Below are 18,997 nucleotides of genomic sequence, written 5' to 3' on the forward strand. Positions count from 1 at the left end.
GTGTAGATGAATGCTGAGCCGGTGGCAGCCACCACCTCCTGGTACCTCTGGTAGCCCTGGGGTCCCCACCGCCCCTCCAGCGGGTGCCTGGGAGCAGCGCTGGGCCCTGGGCAGCTCCCGGCAGGGAAGGAGGCATGAAAATGCCCACATGCATCAAGGGTTGATGGAAAAGCAGGAGAGCCAGGTGGGCGTGCTTGGAGAGGGCATCTCGGGAATGGGTGATAAAGCTGCTAGCAGCGTGTTTCAGCTCAGCAGCACCCGTGGGTGCCTGACCGAGAGCCCCAGTGAGAGACATCTCTGCTTGGGCAGGACCCACGGTCCCGCTGTCAGCTGGGCCTTGGAGCCCAAACCCAACTTTTGGAGGCTGGCTGAGGCAGTGCCACGCAGTGCCGGCACAGGGCAGCAAGCCCTCGCTCCCTGCCCCCAGCGGGGCTGCCGCACTTCCCCCCATGCACCAGAGCCACCGTCCTCATCCCGGGTTATTCAGCGTTTGCTGTTGCGGGGGCAAGCCAGGCAAATCCCCTGATTCCTTCTTTTACCTGTGCAAGGACCATATTGGGCCCCATTTATATCCCCCTCCCTCCCACCACTTCTCCGCTCCTGGTGCTGGACGAGCGAGGCCGTACAGCCCATCTTTAGCCATCTCTCGGCTGAAATCCCTCTTGCTTGTTTTTCGCACCCCACCACCCACCCAGCTCCGAACGAAGCTGCGCTGTGTTGTTGTGTCTCTGATTTCCTAGTGTCGATTGGGCTGATTTTAATTGGTTTGCATTTTCAGTTGTTTTTCGGCTCATCAGGAAGGATAACTGGAATAAAATCTTGCCCTCTGTGCTCCTCTCCATCCATCGTAGCTGAGCATGTTAATCTGAAGAATGGTGAAGGCAGGACTTAATCCCTGTGAAATGTTTGGAGGCTGCTTGTTAAGCATTACATTATTCAAAACACATTAAATTGTCCTGAATTTGGAGGAAACATGTCTCGATCATCAAGCTGATGGACATTAACAGTCTTCTGCCACAACTTTGTTAAATTTGAACTAGATTTAGCTCCTGCCTGCCTTATTCCCATTTTGCAAGGGAAGCTGTGGACAGGAAACTGGCAAGGAGTAGGAGGCATAAATTTGAGATTCCCACAGCTTGGACCGCCAGCCTTATATAAATCCTTTTGATTTCTAGACTTTAGAGAAATACGGTTGGCATCACTGCCTTCTGTCGACCAAGCAGGAAAGTTGAACCGGTAGTCCGGGATGCGAATGCTTAAGAGTGTGGAGGTGGCTTTAAGCTCTGAGGGTGGTTTAAATGTTACTGCTGGGGAAGAGGGAGAAGGGGAAGTAACACATTTCTCAACATTTCCAGGTTTACAAAACCTGTATGCTGAGCTAGAGGCTGTTAGGCTTGGCTCAGTCTCAAAATGAGGAAAACTGGGGAAAAAAACCCATATATATATATATACATGACACGCATGCGGTTAACTTCTTCAGCTCATTACTAATACTTGTGTTTGCTATCTTTTAGGAAAATGGAAAACTGAATTTTGAAAGTTTGAGTATTGATTCGTAAAGGATTTTGTAATTACTAGTTATATCCCTTCTATGAGCATCCCTATTAGAAGCCCCTAGAGGTGTCCTGGTCTCCTGTATCATAGATCTGCCACCGCCGCTGTGAAAGCGGACTCCTGCCTTGCTGGGGACTTGTAATAAGCAAATGTCGGTGTTTCCTAGCTGCGAGTTAGCACAAAAAACCAGCGCTGAGGATTTGTGCAAAGAGCAGAGGCTTCTTTTGCATCTGTTGGCCGTGATGGATGAGCAAGGATTTACCATCCTCCCGCTGGTTCAGTAGCAGAGCAGCAGGCAGGCGGATAAACCCACCGCAGAGCAGGCACCGAGGCGCTGGGACGGGCACGCACCATTTCTCATTCTGACTGCCAAGCTGCCAATTACGTGGCAATTAGTAGAATAAATGTCTATGATATGTTTACCCCTCCCTAACCATTTTATGGCTTGGTCATTGTTCAGGGGGCAATGCGTCTCTCTCCAAGCTACCTTGACTTTTTTATTTGTTAGCCTTAATCGGTTATATGGTGTTAATTATACCTCTAAGCCGACTAAGCCCAAGGAGCTCAGTCCTGTGCCCTTGCCAATGTGGCTCTTCATTTCCCTCCTTTCGTCTCTCCCAGAGGTCAAAAATAGCCGTCTACGAGAAAATGTGGTCGTACATGAAGTCGGCCGAGCCCTCGGTGTTCACCAAAACGACGGCGGACGGGGTGGCGCGGGTGCGGAAGTCGAAGGGGAAGTTTGCCTTCCTGCTGGAGTCGACGATGAACGAGTACATCGAGCAGCGCAAGCCCTGCGACACCATGAAAGTTGGCGGCAACCTGGATTCCAAGGGCTATGGTGTAGCAACCCCCAAAGGCTCAGCATTAAGGTGGGTGGAATAATATAACAATATCCATGTTGTTATAGTATTCCACCTACCCTGATGTATTGTGTTGTCATTTTCTTTCTTGTGGATTTTGAGGTAACTTTAAAGTTTAAAATCTTCGATATTCCATGGAGTTAAATAAGACGGTAAATTATGGTTCCGTTTATTTAATGCATCCATTTTTTTAGTGTTCTCTTCGTGTTGTCCTTTCTGATTGTTTGTTGCTGTTTTAATTTTACAGTTCAATGGCTTTTTCAATTTAAATGGTAAAAGCCGAGTTAACCTGCCATATGTGACGAATGTTAACTGCATGATGTGGTGTTCTTGTTACTTTTTTTCTCAAAGACGATTTCCCCATCCCGCACACTTCAGTTTTGAGCAAATGTTATCCTCCATGCCACCTTCCAATATTTAACCCTGTATTTGCTGTACAGACATTTTGATAGCTCCACGTTCTGTGAAATTTTAGCCAATTTGTCCTCTTGTGCTCCTTTTTTTATACGTTACGATTTCCTAAGCATTTGTGCATTTTTTCTTACAAGTTATGTTTTATCGTTTCAAGAAATGCTGTTAACCTGGCAGTATTAAAACTGAATGAGCAAGGCCTCTTGGACAAATTGAAAAACAAATGGTGGTACGACAAAGGAGAGTGCGGCAGCGGGGGAGGTGACTCCAAGGTCAGCCTCAATGTCACCACAATCGGGTACCTTAGCAAAGAGTAATCGGCAAGGCTGTTATTTTACTTCTCAAGGAAAAAAACCAAAAACAAACCAAAACCAACCGAAAAAGAACGCAGTTTAAAACCGTTTGAATAATTCTGGTGGGGAAAAAATAAGCCATTTGTTTGCCCAGTAGCTCTTTCAAAGAAACAGTCTTGTTTAATATCATCAGCAGGCTTGGTCAAGCTTGGAAACCTTATTTAACTAACAGATAGAAAGTCCAGTATTGGTGGGAGCTACGCAGAGCAAATCGGTACTTGTAACTGTACAAGAAACCGGTGATCACATCTGGCCGCCGTGCGAACCCCTGAGGTCAAGGCTTCGGTCCTTCTCCATGATTTAGCTGTGATGCAGAGTGACTTTTAAGAGGGTTTTTTTCACCAGGATCAGCTGTGCCAGCACAGACCCGGTGGCGAGAGGGCTCCCTTCTCCTTTGCTCTTTTGGGGAGGGGTCAAGCAAACCAGTACCAGCACACACTGCTTTGCTGGCCTGAACTGGTGCCACCAGAGCCCCCGGGAGGAAGCCTGGTCTCGGGAGAAGAGCTGCTTGGATGGGTCTGCAGCTCAGGGAAGGAAGGAAGGGGCAGCTGCCCATCTAATTGCAGCATGGGGTCAGGGATAAGAGTTAAGCAAAGGCACAATGTTACGCAGAGGTGGTAGTCACCCGTTAGTGGTAAAACAGTGGCAATAGCGGTAACGTGTGAGGAGCCAGAGCTTGTAGTAGGCAAAGCTGAAACAAGAGCTACGTTGCTTACAACGGGGAGGTGTACTGATGCACTAAACTGGAAATGAACCTTAAGGAAGGAGGTTTAGGTCGTCTTTGCCTAGAATATTCCAATGTCAGCTGCCATTGCCCAGTCCTTGGCAGATACCCATGCAGAAGTGCTGTGTCTGTGTTTGTTGTGCTTTTGATACCGATGTGGATTAAAATCCTAGCTCCGGTGATGGCAGTGGCTAAGCTGTCTCTGCCTTCTGCTGAGCTGAGGCTTCCTCCAGACTTTTGGGCAGCCTGTATGGTAGCGAGACTCTCAAAGTTGCTTTAATGAGCTCACGTATTTCAAAAGTTAATTAGTGTGCTTTCACATTGCCAATCTTGCCCTGTCGAACTGGCAATTTCTGCAGTCTTTAACCTGGTGAGGAGAAGCTGAAGCTAGAGTAAGCTTGGTACTATTGCTCACTTTGGGTACAGGAATTGCCAAGAAAATGAATTTAAAATACTTTGTTATACTGAAAAGTACCAAGATTCATTTTTGTAGTGACACTCTCCTACAGCGAGTAAAACCAGTTCCTTAGGGAACAATAACTCCTAATCTCTCTTATAAAAATGCTTCAGCTTTGGTCCAAAATCAATAATAACAGTATTTTCAGTAAACTGCAGTTTCAGACAATTACTGCAAATTACTGCTGCATTCTATTAATAAGAGTTGCTTACAGTTGCCTACATAGGAAATTACTCAGCTACTCATCTCTGATGTTAGCAAAAGCCACTGTGTGATAGTAAAGGAAGGAAAAGCTCTGGAATTCAGGTATGTTCGATAGCTGGCGGTCCGCAGTGCTCAGCATCAGCCTGGAGATGAGCGCGAGCTTTTTTATCCTTTTTAGCTCTGCTGCTCATCCTCCACGCAACATTTTTACGTTATACTTGCCAGTATATTAAATGTTCAATATTCTCCTGGGATCCAGCACCACATTGTCTAATGCTGCCTCCACGAAAGAAAATTCTTTGTACAAACCAGCTTCAATGAACTTCATTGCTTCGAGTTCATTGAATTAAAGCCGGCCAACTAATGCTTGCAGCCCTAAGGAAACTAAAAAGGATTTTTAAAATGGTCATAAGTAGGGCAGGGCCATCCTTCTATTGTTGCTTATGCTGAAAGGCCTTTTGCAAAGAGCCAACCCATCCATTAGCAAGCCCTTGCCCCAGTCAGTGAATGCGGAGGGAGCAGAGCCAGGCATGCTGCGATACCATGGATAGGTGTCCGGCGAAGAGGGAAGGCAGCGAACACGATGACTCGTGCTTCCCTGCTTTAATCTGTCTATCACAAAGCGCTGTCTTGCCGCAGTTTGTCATAACACGCTGTGATGGAGGACTACTTGTTTGTTTGAGCTACAGACGTCGGCGCTCGGGGGCACGGCTCAGCCGGCAGAAGTCCCCAGGGAGGAGAATGTGGGTCGGAGAAGACCTCCCGCGGAAGACTAAGCTAGGGGCGGCAGGGAAGGGGTTAGCCACTATTTCTAGAGATGTTGTAAATCAGAGGGCTTTTTTTGTCACCAAGTGGCTTTTCTTCGGAGGGAGCGTTCTGTGGGCAGGGATCGCTGCAGGCTGCGATGCCGCAGCGTTGCAGCAGACAGGCAGGTCCCTTCCGGGCAGCGCACGCCCCCCTCTCCAGCCACTAACGCCCAGCTCAGGCTGCGCCCCGGCCCCGGGGAGCCCCGCTGCGCCCTTGGGGGAGCCGAGCACTGGCGCTGCCCTCTGGGCGCTGTGCCCCGACAGTCTCACTGGCCCCTCTCTCCTCCCCTCCATCCTCCCACCAGAAACCCGAGTTTGCCCTCATCATCTCATCCCATCTCTCCGGTTAATTGTTTATATGAACACGGCTTCATTTATAGAGCATTTCAGAGGGGTTGCTTCAAAACTGTTCTTTTTTTCCTCTTCTCCCTTAAAGGAGGTGGTAGCTGGGGGGAATCGGAGAGGACAGGGTGTCGAAGGTGCCTCAGGTGGGGATGCAGACCTCGCACCCCACCACACGGGGCGGCACGGGGACCGTTACTCACTCGGGGCAGCTCTCCCTACCGGCTAAGCTGACAGACCACCTTCTCTTAGCTTCGCCAGTAGAGACCCAGGCTTGGGAAAATTGCCGTCCCGAGTTTGTAACCAGCCGCTTCCTACCTCCTGCTGATGGGTTGTGCGTAGCTGTGAGTCATTGCAGACTGATGGTGCCAGTTTCCTAAGCTGAATTCCTCTGTGCAATCCGATATTCCAGCTTGCGCTGAAAGCCGGAGGTGAGTATGCAGCCTGTTTGCGTGTGCCAGTGCCCATCGTTGTTCGGCAAAGGACCCAGTCACCCAGAAAATGCCCTCCCGCGCTCATCCTCCCTGCGGTTTAGCGTGCGGTTCGCCTGTGCTTGGAGACGAATGATTCCGAGTTGGGAGTTCACCTCTTGTTACCGTATCTTCATCGCCACGGGGAAATTAAACGGTGACTTCAAGTTCCGTAAGGATTTTGAGTCTTACAGCGGGAAAAAAAGAAAAGGTATTCAATTGACTTTCTGCAAGTTCTTTAATCCGTTTGGTTGCCCAGGCTGTGAGGTTACTCCTGTGAGCATCCCATGCTCCTGGGGTCCACCTGTAACTTAAGACTAAAGAGATCGTGTTGTTTTAATGAGATTGTTTTTAAGGCCTTGGCTGACATCTGTCTCATTTTCAGTGCTACCGGCATGTGCCAGCGCTGGCGTGGAGCAGAGGGGGCCGGGTCTGCCCTGCAGAATCCTCCTGGCTGCCGGTGCTGCCCTGGCGAAGGGAGTTACCCCGTTTCGGTAGCGGTCCTTATTCAAGGAGTCCGAAGGGACCGTGCCCCATCCCTGTGTAATTTGTCTGTGACGGATGTCAACACGGCTGCGCTGGCTGGGCCGGTGCAGACATTTTGGTACACATGCATCAAAATTTGTTCACTCAGCTCTCCTAAATGAGGGTGAATTTAGTTTCATCCGTTGGGATTCATGGCAAAATTATGCTTCAAGTTCCCTTATACATGCAAGCTGAGTTCTCAATCATGAGAGGATGCAAAACAGCAGTTACAAAAAAAACCCCAACATATTCCAGGAAATATGTTACAGTGTGTTACGAATTTGGAAACTAATTATTTTGTTTATTAGACAATCCTATCATCTGAGAGCTGAGCGATGGCTGAATAGGAGTTTAACAAGAAATAGAGACAAGGGGATGCAGAAGGCAGCAGCAGGCTGAGTGACTTAAGTGAAACTAATTATTCAGTTGCATAGGAACAATTTTCTGCTGAGATAAATTTCTATAGTTCCACTGTTGGTACATTTCTTGTATTCTTATACCTTCACGGTAACATTTAATGACAAGCAACACAGAAGGAGATTGTTTGAATGCCGCAGCTCACCAATTTCACATGCCATGATTCCTTGCTAATTATTTGACTTAATTTCTTTAATACATTCTTTTGGGGGCTGATATCTCTTTTGGAGTACATCTGTGAAATGACATGCGATATAATACTGCTTCCTTTTTCAGTCGTTTCTTTTTAATCGTGGGATTACTTTTCCAGCGTGCTAGTTGAGTTCTGCCCTCAGAGCCAGGCTCCATGGGGCATCACATTCCCAGGCCCCTCTGAGCTGTGAGTGTGGCCATTAGCAGATGGGATCCATTCCCCCATTTCTCCGTGCTATTTTGCTTCGATACATTTTCAGCATAGCCGTTAAGCATTTGCGGCGTAATTTTTTTTAAGTGGCATATTTTTAGCAGAAATCTGTTATGCATTATTTTAGATGATACCTGACATCTAAAGAGCACCATTGCCGAACATGTTGTGCTTTAAAGAGAGCGTGCGGGGAAACGGCTATCTTAGAAAGATGCAGCACGATTTATTTGAGCAATTTGTTTGAAATTATGTTCATCAGCGTGAATTTACTTGCCACCCATTCTACAGGCCTGGGTTATGAGCTGGAAAAAGATAAAATGGCTGGTCAGAGCCAGAGATAGTAGCACAGAGCTAATTCATGCTCAGAGCTAGGAAAGCAATACGAAATTATTGTATTGTGCAAATTAGTGACAGAGCAAAAAAATACTTTAAAAGGAAGACATCAGAGTATTTGTTTAATTGACAGCTATTACTTTATAGCATATTAGGAAATAATACTGTGTATGTTTTGTGCCAATAATGGAGTCTTAATGCTCTAGGAGTCCATTGGAGCATCTCGCTTAGAGCATTGCCAAGAAGGGCAGGGAGCCCGTTTGCAGAAATGCCTGTGCTGTCCTGGAAGTGCTTTGGGCGTATTTCCCTGGGGATGTACCTAGGAGACTCACAACAAGAATTTAGGGCGAGCAGGTTGCCCAGGCTGGGAAGGAGCTGGTGGAGTCAGGGCTGGAATCTAAGAATCGGGAACCCTTTTGTTTTGCCTGTAAAACCTTTAGCATCAAGGCTTTGCTGCCTTGGCAAAGCTGGACCTGAGCATGCAAGGAAAGGTGCTTGTGCAGCGTTGGCCGCAGCAGAGCCCGGCCGTGCAGCGACGCCACGTCCTGCCTTCACGGCCGCGAGAAATCCTAGAGAAAGGCTTGCGACTTGTGCACTTGTTTTGATAATACCTGTGGTGCTTAACAGTTAATTTCCATAAATTGCTTGCATGAGTCCTTTGTCCTGCTTTGTAAGCATCGGTACGGGAAAAGCCGAGGCAGAACTCCTTGGGAGTGGAAAAGGAAAAAGGAAAACCAGCAGCTCCAGGCGGGGCTCCCAACAGCAGGAGCAGGGCCCTTCCTTTGAACATCTCCCTGGGGGTCTGGGCTTGGCTGTTTCCTCTTTAATGGTAACTGCTGTCACTTAACATACAAAGGGAAAAGTAAATGCCTTTCTTCTTCTTCTTCAAAGTAATTCTAACGTTTCAGCACTGAGCTCACATGGACACAGGCACTTGTGCTGCTCTGGTGGATCACTGCGCTCGCCGGCGCTGTAATCACGGGTCGGACGCCTCTAGCTTTATAGGAGCGACGTAGCTGTTCTGTGAATGTCTCGTGTAGCCTTTGGACTAAGCAGCACCTGCCTGCCGCCTGCCGAGGAGCCCGAGGGCAGGAGTCGCAGAAGAAGCCGTCCCAAGAGGAAAATAAATGATAGAAGATGGGGGGAAAATGGATGTGTCTAGAGGCAAGAGAAAGAGAAGGTGAGGGGATAGCCTGCGCGCAAGGTAAGTTGAGTCTCTTGCTCATATCCACCCGGGTTAGAAAGGATCCGGGCAATGACAGGAAAGGTCCACGTTGCTGTTTCAGATGTTGTAGGCTTGAGCGTGATGTTAAGCATCTGCCCTCCCGTATTCTGCCTCCCTGTTTGCGCAGCTCTTCCTCCCACCCCCTCACCACGTCTGTACCTCAAGTCTCAGGCACTGCGGTAAATGAACTACGGTGACTTGTTATGGCTTGCCTTTCCTAATCCAATAGGCGTGTATTATTGCATTAGCACTTGGCACATCTATTAAATTATGATCCTGTTAGTACAGAGTTTAATTTGTTTGAGCTACATTTTATGAAACATATAAATATACTTTCCTAGAGACAGTTGCTGCTGACAAACAGGCGGCAAACTCTCTGCAAAGAGTGGGGGAACTTGCAGTCTCAGCTGGTGGCACATCTGGCTCCGTGCAGCTGGGTTCCGAGGGTGTGTAGGTGTTACGGTGGCATCGTGCAGCTGCGTGTGTCTTCCCCGTTGCGGCAAATACAGTATCAGTTAAAACACCTGAATTTAAAGTGCACACCTAGTCACTGCAGGGAACAACCCCCACAGATTCCACAGGGATACGGTGGTTGCTCCAACCTGCCTCAAAAAAAAGGCAAGAAACCTTGAGCAAAAGAACACTATGGAAAAACACAGTGATGAAGACTAGAACAAAGTTCCACTGTGGAGAACTATTGCAGCTACTAAATACTCAGCAGTAACTCAAAAAGCCCATCCCCTGACAGGTCATTTGCATCGCGTCCCAGCGGCCATGGCGCACGCTCTGTCCAGCACCCTTTGCGAAGCCCCTGTCCGCAGGCCTTTGCCCTCAGAGCAGGAGGAAGGCTGGTGCGCCTGCGCAGGGCTCCCCGACACCCTTTGAGCAGGAGCAATCCTCGCAGGCTGGCCCACCGTGTTGCTGCGGCAGGAGACGCCACCGCCTGCGCCATCTCCCACAGCTGCTGGCTCTGTTGCTGGCAGTCACAGAATGACGGAATCGTCTAGGTTGGAAAAGACCTTTAAGATCAAGTTCAACCGTTCCCCTAACTCTACCATCCCAGCACGAAACCCTGTCCCTAAGCACCTCGTCTGCCCAGCTTTTAAATCCCCCCAGGGATGGGGACTCGACCCCTTCCCTGGGGCAGTTGGAGGGAGCGATGAGGGCTCCCCTCAGCCTCCTCTTCTCCAGGCTGAACACCCCCAGGTCCCTCAGCATATCACAGCATAAACAAATTTTTCAAATCTACTTTGTGTGCTGGGTCACAGATAAGATTTTTGTCATCCCATGACACCATCCAGTACCAAAAGACACAAAAGAGGCAAAATATGCAGTGACCTCCAGAAGGAGGGTCCCAGCCCCGCTGTCGGTGATGGACACGGGGGAGCCCATGGCCAGCGCCGGCAGCCAGGGAGCTGCAGTCCCAGGGTGCTGCTCGTCAGCACCCGGTGCCTCGGTGCCTTGAGCAACAGGAACCGCTTCTGGCTCTGCTATTGAGGAAAAACAACGTCCTTCTGCCAGGGGATTTATTGCTTTAATGCCTCCGAGCACTGCCCCAGCCACCAACATGCGGTGTATTTCTTAGGTGGCTGGGGGCTATATGGGACTTGAGGCTCCAAGTTTTAATTTTGAAAGCTCTTTGTCTTTTCAAACTAGGTGGCTTTCGCTTTTATCCCTTCCTCTGCCCACCCATAGCGCATTTCAATCCCTCAAATGTAAAATCTTGTAGATGTGCAACTGCTGGTAACACAGGGCAGGGGAAAACCGCTGCAGGTCTGCAATGGTAGCAAAGAGCAACTGAGTGTTCATTCCTCAAGGAAGAAATGCCTGGTGCTTTTTCCATAAATATTAAATGTTCAGTGTGAAATACGGAAGATCACTTTTTGAGACGCAAGGTAACAAATCGGAATAGCGAGTGACCAGATGTTTTTATGCCCATATTTTCAGGGCTCTGTTCACTCCTGCTTGAAGGACCAGGTAACTCCAGTCTTGAAACAAACATGGTGGGTTTTAATAACGAGCCCATTTCCATCCAAAACCTTCCCCATCCCTCACGCGTGGGTGCGTAGCAAAACATGAAGTTGTGGCACAGAGACATTGCTAATTTGGTAAATGATGACAGGCTGATAGATTTGCTCTCGGAAGGAGCAGAGCACTTGGACAATGCATTCACCCGCGGGTTTTGTATCTAGTCAGAAGTTATTTCAGTAACAAGATCTGACAAAAAGTCCATTCAATAGTTACAGATCAGGCTGGGATTTATGCAGCTTGAGGGAATAAAGTGTCTTATTTGATTTAGATGGGTCTTGAACCTCAAGCAATGCCCTCTAGAGAATAATGCTGGCTTTGATATCTCTTCCTGGATTATTTCTGTCTTTATATTTTAATGATACCAAGATGGTTGTTAGTGAGAGTTTTATGGTGTCCTGTCAAATTAAGCAGAGTGCCCAGGCTTGATTTCTGCATTTGTTGGTGCCCCGTGCTGCCATGCGCCCGCGCGGGCTGGTGCAGGGATACGTGGCGTCGAGGGGTTTCCCTGCGGCATGGGATGCGGGGGGCTGCAATCGCGGTGCAAAGCAATGGCGCAGCCGTTCGGGGCCGTTCTCCCTGTCCCCTGCAGGCACTTACCTGTCAGAGCATGGTGAGGGTGACGCTGCCCACGTCTGTAACAAGCTTCGCACGCCGCTTCCCCTGAAGTGAGCGGAGATTTGCCAATGATACCAACACGAACAATTAATTCAGCGTTTTCAGTAGTTTTGCCCTAGAGGATTTTAGGAAGCATTTTGAATTAAGAACATGCTTGTTTCATTGAGCCTTAGTCCACTTGCCTTTCCTCTGACACGATGAGGTGGATTTTAGAAACCCAAACACTTGATGTCTAAACTCTTTGATGTCACAGCGTTGTTGGTTGGGTTGTGCTGGCATCAGCAATCCCACAGATGCTCCAGCCCGCAAGGACAGCTTTGGTCATAAGAAACAAGAGAAAAACAGTCAGAAGAAACAAGAGGAAGATTCCTGCCACAGAAGTGAAAGTGCTCTAAATATGTCAGATTCCTAAATTAAAGGGATTAAGTAAAAATAACAGGGATTAAAAATAGAACAAGTCAAAAAACATTTTCTAATTTACTAGCCAAGACCTGGTACCACTGTGGATGTTCGCCTCCTTCATGTCATGGGATGTGGATGGGAGGGTGAAGAGCCCTTTGCAGGGGATGCAGCTCTTGGTCTGCCCGGCTCAGCAAGGGTCACAGGCTGGCTTGGAGGAGGACGTCACACTTCATTAATCTTGCCATCTTCAGAGGGGCGGATTTGCCAGAAACCTCCTGTGGCTTTTTGACGCTCTGATCCCACAGATCGGCAATAAACCTGGCCTAGCCGGGTGTTAGACCAGATTTAGAGCTCTTCTGTGCCCCTGCAGTGTGACACAGCCGGAGCCCAGGGGTGCCTTTGGCGCTGAGATTTCACCTCCCCTGATGCACCCGAACAGCACATTAAAACACAAACAGCTTTGCTGCAAATACCACATCCCTGGTGATGTATGCCGACATTTCCACAGCGCTTCTCCAACCAGTTATTTAGCATCTGATGTTGTACTGATGGGGAAAAAAATGAAAAAGGGCACGCTAGTAGCCACGCAGGATTTCACACTGTGGCAGAGGCACATCGGGAACTCGTGTCTCTGGCTGCCTAGCCAGTCCTGTTTGCAATGCACAGGGCTCCTTTGGCCATGCTCACCATCCATTCGGAGCCAGCGTCCATCTGCCTTGTGAGGAGGATCCCCATTGCCACTGGCCTTAAATTTCTTAGCTTCATCACTGAGTGAACCCTCTGTCCCCGGGTGAAATGGCACACATCCCTCCGTGGTGCCACTGGGGATGTCCTGCCTGCGCAGTGCTTGCAGAAGCCACCGAGCCCTCCTGCATGGGGCCCGCTCGTAAAAGCAGTGGAGCAGCAGTGGTTGGAGCTCTTGCCTGGTGGTTGGCATCCTCCCGAGCCAGGTGGGCAGCTGGGCATCCCTCCCAGGCTGAGGTGCTGATCAGCTCTTCCGCAGCGTGTTCTCTGCTATCCTGAGCCTCAGCCCCGGGCACGAGTGAAGAAGGGACATTTTCAAAGACCAGAGAGGCGCTTTCACTGTTGACATCATTCTGGTCTTCCGTCAAGCTCCTGGGTGATTCCTGCACACTCCAGCCCCCCAAAAAAGCTATGTCTGGAGTCTCAAGATGCTGCAAGCAACAGCGCTGAGAAAATGCCACGCTGTACCCTGTACACCGAATACTCTACGGAACATCAGAAACCAGCTGATGATGGGTAGAGGAGCACCTGCAGCTTGTAGTCTGTAAAACCCAGGTGGCGATGGTGCCAGGTCAGCCCTCGGGCAGCCCCATTGCCTGGGAGATTCAGGGCAACCCGTGCATTGCCCACCCCGTCCTGTGCAACTCCGAGCAAGCCCTTTAATTAGTGCCTCAGAGAGCCTCTACTTGTCACACCTTTTCTTTGCAGCTCCCTTTTCTGAAAGATTGCGTCTAAAAATTCTAAATTAACTGTGAGCAATGGTTCATGTGGTTTGAGGGAACAGTGTGCTGTCTGCCGCGTTCATTTGCTCTCCTTGGCAATGATCATTTTTGGGTATAACATTTATATTACATCCATTAGAGCATAGAATGGGATGTGAATTATCCAAAGCTGTTCCAATCACCACTTAAATCTTTATTGATTGCAAGTAATAAACATAACTACGGTGTTGCTGAGACTTTATGCCACTGAAACACCAGTTACATGCAGCCGATGAAAGTCTGTGGATTACTGGGTGAGATTTTTGAGTCCCAAAGTGACTTTTGCTCCTAAATCTCCCCCACAGTGGTCACCAGCTCTTCTCTGTATCACCGGCTGCAACCTGTGAGGACCAACCCAAACACTGAGCTACAGAGCTGCTAGCAACAGTACATCCCATCGCTCGTTCCTTGAAAATGGCCCTTTCCCAAAAAGATTGGGATGTTCTTTCCATAAATTAACAGGACTTTTCTGAGAAGCTGCTCAGACTCTTCTGCACAGTCCATGTTCGTTCAGGGAAGGGTCCTGTTTGCAGCACTGGCACATAAACACGATAGCCAGTAACTGGAATCAGATTGCCAAAAGAGCAACCTGGCCAGCTTTTGCGGTTGTATGTGGGACTTCAGCCTGCTGGGCTTAAGCTGGTAGAAGCTAGAGTGATGGCACGAGACAAAAATATCTGGTTTTGGGTTATCTGCTTTATATAAGTGCGGGTGAAATCATGAAAATGAACCTAAGAGGTCATTAATCAAATTAAAAACCTGTTATGATTTATAATTTGAGGGGGGCAGAAGTTACGCCTTCTCACATTTCAGACTGTTTGAGAACTATTTCTTTGATGATTAATTTACTTTTCTTCTACTTCAACCTCATTCTGGCCAGAAAGAAATATCATAATGCTGCCAGTTTTCTCAATGGAGATAAAAATTACTGCAACTCCCCTGAGCCTGGTGCTGTGGTGAGAGGAGGCAGGGCAAGAAGTGCCTCAGACAGGACGAGGGTGTCTCAGAGGGAAATAAGGAGAGCAGATGGGCTCTGCGTCATCGCGTTCCCTCTTCTCCTTATTAATGGTGTGGATCAAAAATAGATAATAATGAAATAGAAACGTAATAGATGCTCTACAAAGAGCATATAGTGGCTCTTTCTTCTGAGGGATGATCTCGTGCATCAGCGTAGGGAACATACTCGGCCTGGAAGCAAAGCTGTGCTTTATGCAAGATCACTTTCATGACAAAGAAGTGCTGTAGCGATTCCTGAATATGGAGGGAGAGGTGGCCAGGGCTTTTAAACTGAACCCGAAGCTTTGGGGACGTAGTTCAGGGGTGAGATTTTAATGTGTAAGCACATGTCATTTTTTGAAAATCAGTTCATCAGCATCATCCTGTCACCTGGGGCCATAGCGCCAAGGGGTGCAGCAGGACATTTGGGGCTGGTGTCCCCAGCCAAGAGGGGAGGAAATGCAGCAGGGAGGAGGTCCCAGGGCCACAAGGCAAAGGGAAGAGAAGGTTCCCTTTGAGATGGTGCCACGCTGCATTTGGAAAAAGCCTGGCACCCCTTGTTTTGTAGCAGTAACTGATGGCTGAAGAGGGGACAGTAATGCTTCCAGCACCCGAGCGGGGTCTCCTAACAGGGGAGCAGAGAAGCCAAACTGCTGAAACACCGATAAAACCCACCTCTGTCCCAGGTGTAAAATCACGTTTGCAGCAGAGTTTGATAAAGTGAAGCCTGTGAGAATAGATGGGCACCGATCTCCTTAACGTCGTGCCTCTCTTAAATAAATCAGCCATAGCAAAGGGCTTCATTTGCCACTGGGGGCAATACAATTCGGTATGAAGCACCTGGTACCGTTTGTCTAGACTTGAGTCTTCCAGTTGTCTGTAAGATGTCAGCAAAAAAAAAATCTTAGCAAGGTTCGGTAAAGCTGCCCAACAGATCCATCCTCACATGGTTAAGCCTGGAGCAGCCAAACCTACTACACCTGGATGAAAAGCACAAGCAAGCAAACAAAATTCCTTTCTGATACGGTGAAGAAGAAAACCACTGCAAGTTTCTGCCCAAGAACACCATCATACGACATCTGAAACACTGACATCCTGAGCCTAATTGCCTCGGCTGGTTTTCTTGAGTGTACAGAGCACAAGAAAGCCCAAAGAGAACTCAAACCTCTGAACATTTTACTTTGATAAAAACAACCAAACTACGAGAGAGCTGGGCTGGAAACCACATGGGGGGAGATGAAAAAGAATCCCGTCATAAATTAAAGGCAGAGGAAAAACAACTGAAGCCACCTGGGAAAGGGCCGAGGACCTCATAGGATATCCTATACAGCCCAACAACAGCAACCTAATTAAAAAAGCAGCTGGAAAGCACGAAATTATCCCAAGAAAAAGATGAGGAAATGGAAGTCTGAGGGAGAGGGACCCAGAAGCTGAGCAAATGCTCCTCTGAGCCGCTTATTGGGGCAGGCAGGGGAGGTGGGTGGGCAGCTGGGACACAGCCTCCCCCTGGGGCCCAGCGAGCCGTTCAGTCTGTCTGTTCCTCTGCCTCCAAGGCAATTTACAAAAATCTCCCCTCGAACAAACAGTGCCGGGGCAAGCTATGAAAAATCCTCTTCCTGCAGCCCTCGCTCCCAGGAGAACCCCGCGCTTCCCTCTGTAACAGCAAACAAAACCCTCTGCAACTTGGTGGCCTTCGAGCTGCGGGCGTGGGCAGGGCGCTGGCACTGCCCGAGGGCCTTTTTGGGGACAGGCGTTGCAAGGTGAGGTGCAGAGCGGAGGATTCGCATTCAACGTGCACTGCTGAGCGCTTGGCGAGAAAAACACCACGATCCAGACGTGCCCTTCTGCACCTCCGTCAGGATCGTGGCCAGAGCCATGCCTGACGCTGACTGTTAAAGTGAACAAGGCTAGACAGCTACTCGGAGATGAGCGGTGGGAAATTGTACCAGCAGCCAGGCTCACTTTTCGATGTAGTTACTTAACCTGGGAATTTGGGAGCACCAGCTCACATTGCCTCCCTGCGGGCGAGGCGCCAGACCAGGGTGCAGAGGCGTCAGCCCTTCTCCCACCTGCCGGTCACTCAAGTCCTGCTGCACGGGCAAGCAGCTCGTCCATGAAGAGGTCTGGGGATTAATTTCCTGGAAGCAGGTAAAATAGTTCCGTAGGACTTTGATCAAACAAGCTGCGTCTTGTGCTCCATCTGTGAAGCACAAATCAGTGCCTTTCCTAGGGCACTGAGAGGGCTGCTTCGCTCAGGTGCGCGCTGTTCATCCCAGTGCTCGGGCCAGCAAAATAGCAGAGCCAAGGGGGGCCGGGAGCCCCCCCAGGCAAACCTCCAGGTCCTCTGAGTGCTGGGGGGGGGACGGGACAGGCCACAGCAGGGGAGGACAAGCACCAGCCACTGCTTGGTGCCAGACTTTCCTCCGCCAGTCCCTCCTCACACAACCTGCCCATCCGTACCAGCCGCCCGCAGTCAGCCCCCACACCAGGCGGGACGGCGTACAGCCCCCCCCGGCCCGGGAGCACCCCGGCACGGTGACGGCTCCGCCGGCAAAGGGTCAGTGGGCCTGAAGCGTGTGGCAACTCCTAGGCACTCGTCTGCCCGTCCCGCTCTGCTCCTCGTGCCAGGACAGATGGACAGAGCAAATCACCGCTTTCCTACCTGGGCTGAGGTATTGCAGTACCTCACCTGACAAACAGGGCCATGACAAACTATGGTGAAAACCCCAGTTTAGGCAAATTCCCATCTGTTTAGTTAAGATAATTTTAGTTTACTACTTTTTTTTTTGGCAGTTGCGTTTGCGCAATTAACGGCAATCTTGGCTTTAAAAAAAAATAAAGCATCCTAATTAGCATGTTAAGCCTCCTCATTTCCCAATACTGTATCATGTTGTGAAAGCTAATCTATAATGTATTGGATGTTATGCAAATTCTCTGTACTCCGTATGGGGTTTATAAAGGCATGCAAATTAAAAATAGTGTTTGGAATAGGACTGGGGGAGGGGAAGATTTGCACAATAAAATATGCGGATAGGAGAAAAGGTGTTTATAACCTTCTCCCTATTATTTGTGTATTCTCAGCTGCACAATGCTTTTCAAAGTGGAGAGATGTATTGCGTAGAAGCTCTCCAAGTTGGATAGTTTTTAAATGAAATTTAGAATGAGCGCGCTGTTCTCTAAGCAATAATCCACACCACTCTTTCTGCTGGGGCTTGTAATGGGCAGGGAAAGGCACTCGGCTTTCACTCGCTTGCAGTGCAGTCCTGCACAGCTTCTTGCAGCGTATTTGCCCGGGTGTCACCGGGGGCCTCGTCACAACACAGCTTCCCGGGAGGGCCCCCGGGGGTGGCTTGGCCAGGACCTGGCCAGTCCCCGTTGGCAAAATCCAACAGGGCAGGTGCGTTACCCGCAGCACCCAGGGCGTTCGCAGTGCCTGTGGAGGGGCCTTTGATCCCGTTGGTATTTTATAGCCCTACCTATAGGTGGATGCAAACGTAGCTGCGACACAGCTGGCTTCTTACCACGCCACGGGCTCCTGGCGGAGGGGCCCGTGCCTGCGGCCGGAGCCGAGCCAGCAAACACGTTCTGTCTCGTGCGGCTTGTCACCGCCGCCCCTCGCCTGGGTCCGGCTGGGCACGTGTGGCCTTCCCTGATTGATACTTAATTAGATTACGGCTGCTGCTTGAAAATAGCCATTTTACAAAAATAAAATCTTGGCTGGTGGCAAACGGAGCCCTGTGCAGGCCAGGAGGAGTGGTGCTGCCTGTGCCTGGCCAGCCGGGAAGCTCTGCCAGCGCAGGCAGTGCCGGCATCGCTGCTGCTGGCACCAGGGACCAGGGGTTCCCCCCACTTCCATGACTTGAACGTGCTCTTTTTTTTCTCATGGTGCCCCAGGACCTGCCAGGGCTCGGCCGAGCGCAGCCTGTCCCCCGCTCCGTGGGCTGCCGCCCTGCAGGCTGGCACCTCACCCCTCCCAAAGGGAGCGTGGCACCTCCCGGGCAGAGCTTTTTAACATCAGCTCCGCCATCTCGGAGGCAGCTTCTCGGTGGCTGAAGGAATGGGGCTTCGCTTCACTGGCGGCTGCTTCCAGTGTCTGCCTGCCCCAGGCACAGCTGGGCCCAGGCGCTCCCCTGGCCCAGGGCTGTGAGCCCCTCCCAGCCTGTGGACATTTCCCTAAACGCCACCACGTAATCAAGCTCCTAATTAAGGTGTTTTGTGTAGGTTGTGCTGCTCTTTCTCCTGAGCCTCTTCCGCTCCGCAGAGCCATGCACTTTGGGCAGGAGTGGGAGAGGGGCAGGGAGCAGCGGGAGCGAGGAGAGGGGCTGGCATGGGGCAGGCGTGGGCCGGGCGCCGGCGGCTCCTCC

General features: G+C 49.9%; 1 protein-coding gene across 1 annotated transcript in view; it reads left to right on the forward strand.

Annotated features, from left to right (window-relative positions):
- Nucleotides 1-18,997, forward strand: part of GRIA3 (glutamate ionotropic receptor AMPA type subunit 3) — a 166,443-nt gene that overhangs the window by 143,803 nt on the left and 3,643 nt on the right. Inside the window, exon 12 of the mRNA XM_035891946.1 lies at nt 2,176-2,423. Coding sequence (XP_035747839.1) covers nt 2,176-2,423 — 248 coding nt within the window. The remainder of the gene's footprint in view (nt 1-2,175; nt 2,424-18,997) is intronic.

The sequence above is a fragment of the Egretta garzetta genome, unplaced genomic scaffold (genome assembly GCF_000687185.1).
Source record: "Egretta garzetta isolate BGI_Z169 unplaced genomic scaffold, ASM68718v1 scaffold53, whole genome shotgun sequence".
Taxonomy (NCBI): Eukaryota; Metazoa; Chordata; class Aves; order Pelecaniformes; family Ardeidae; genus Egretta; species Egretta garzetta.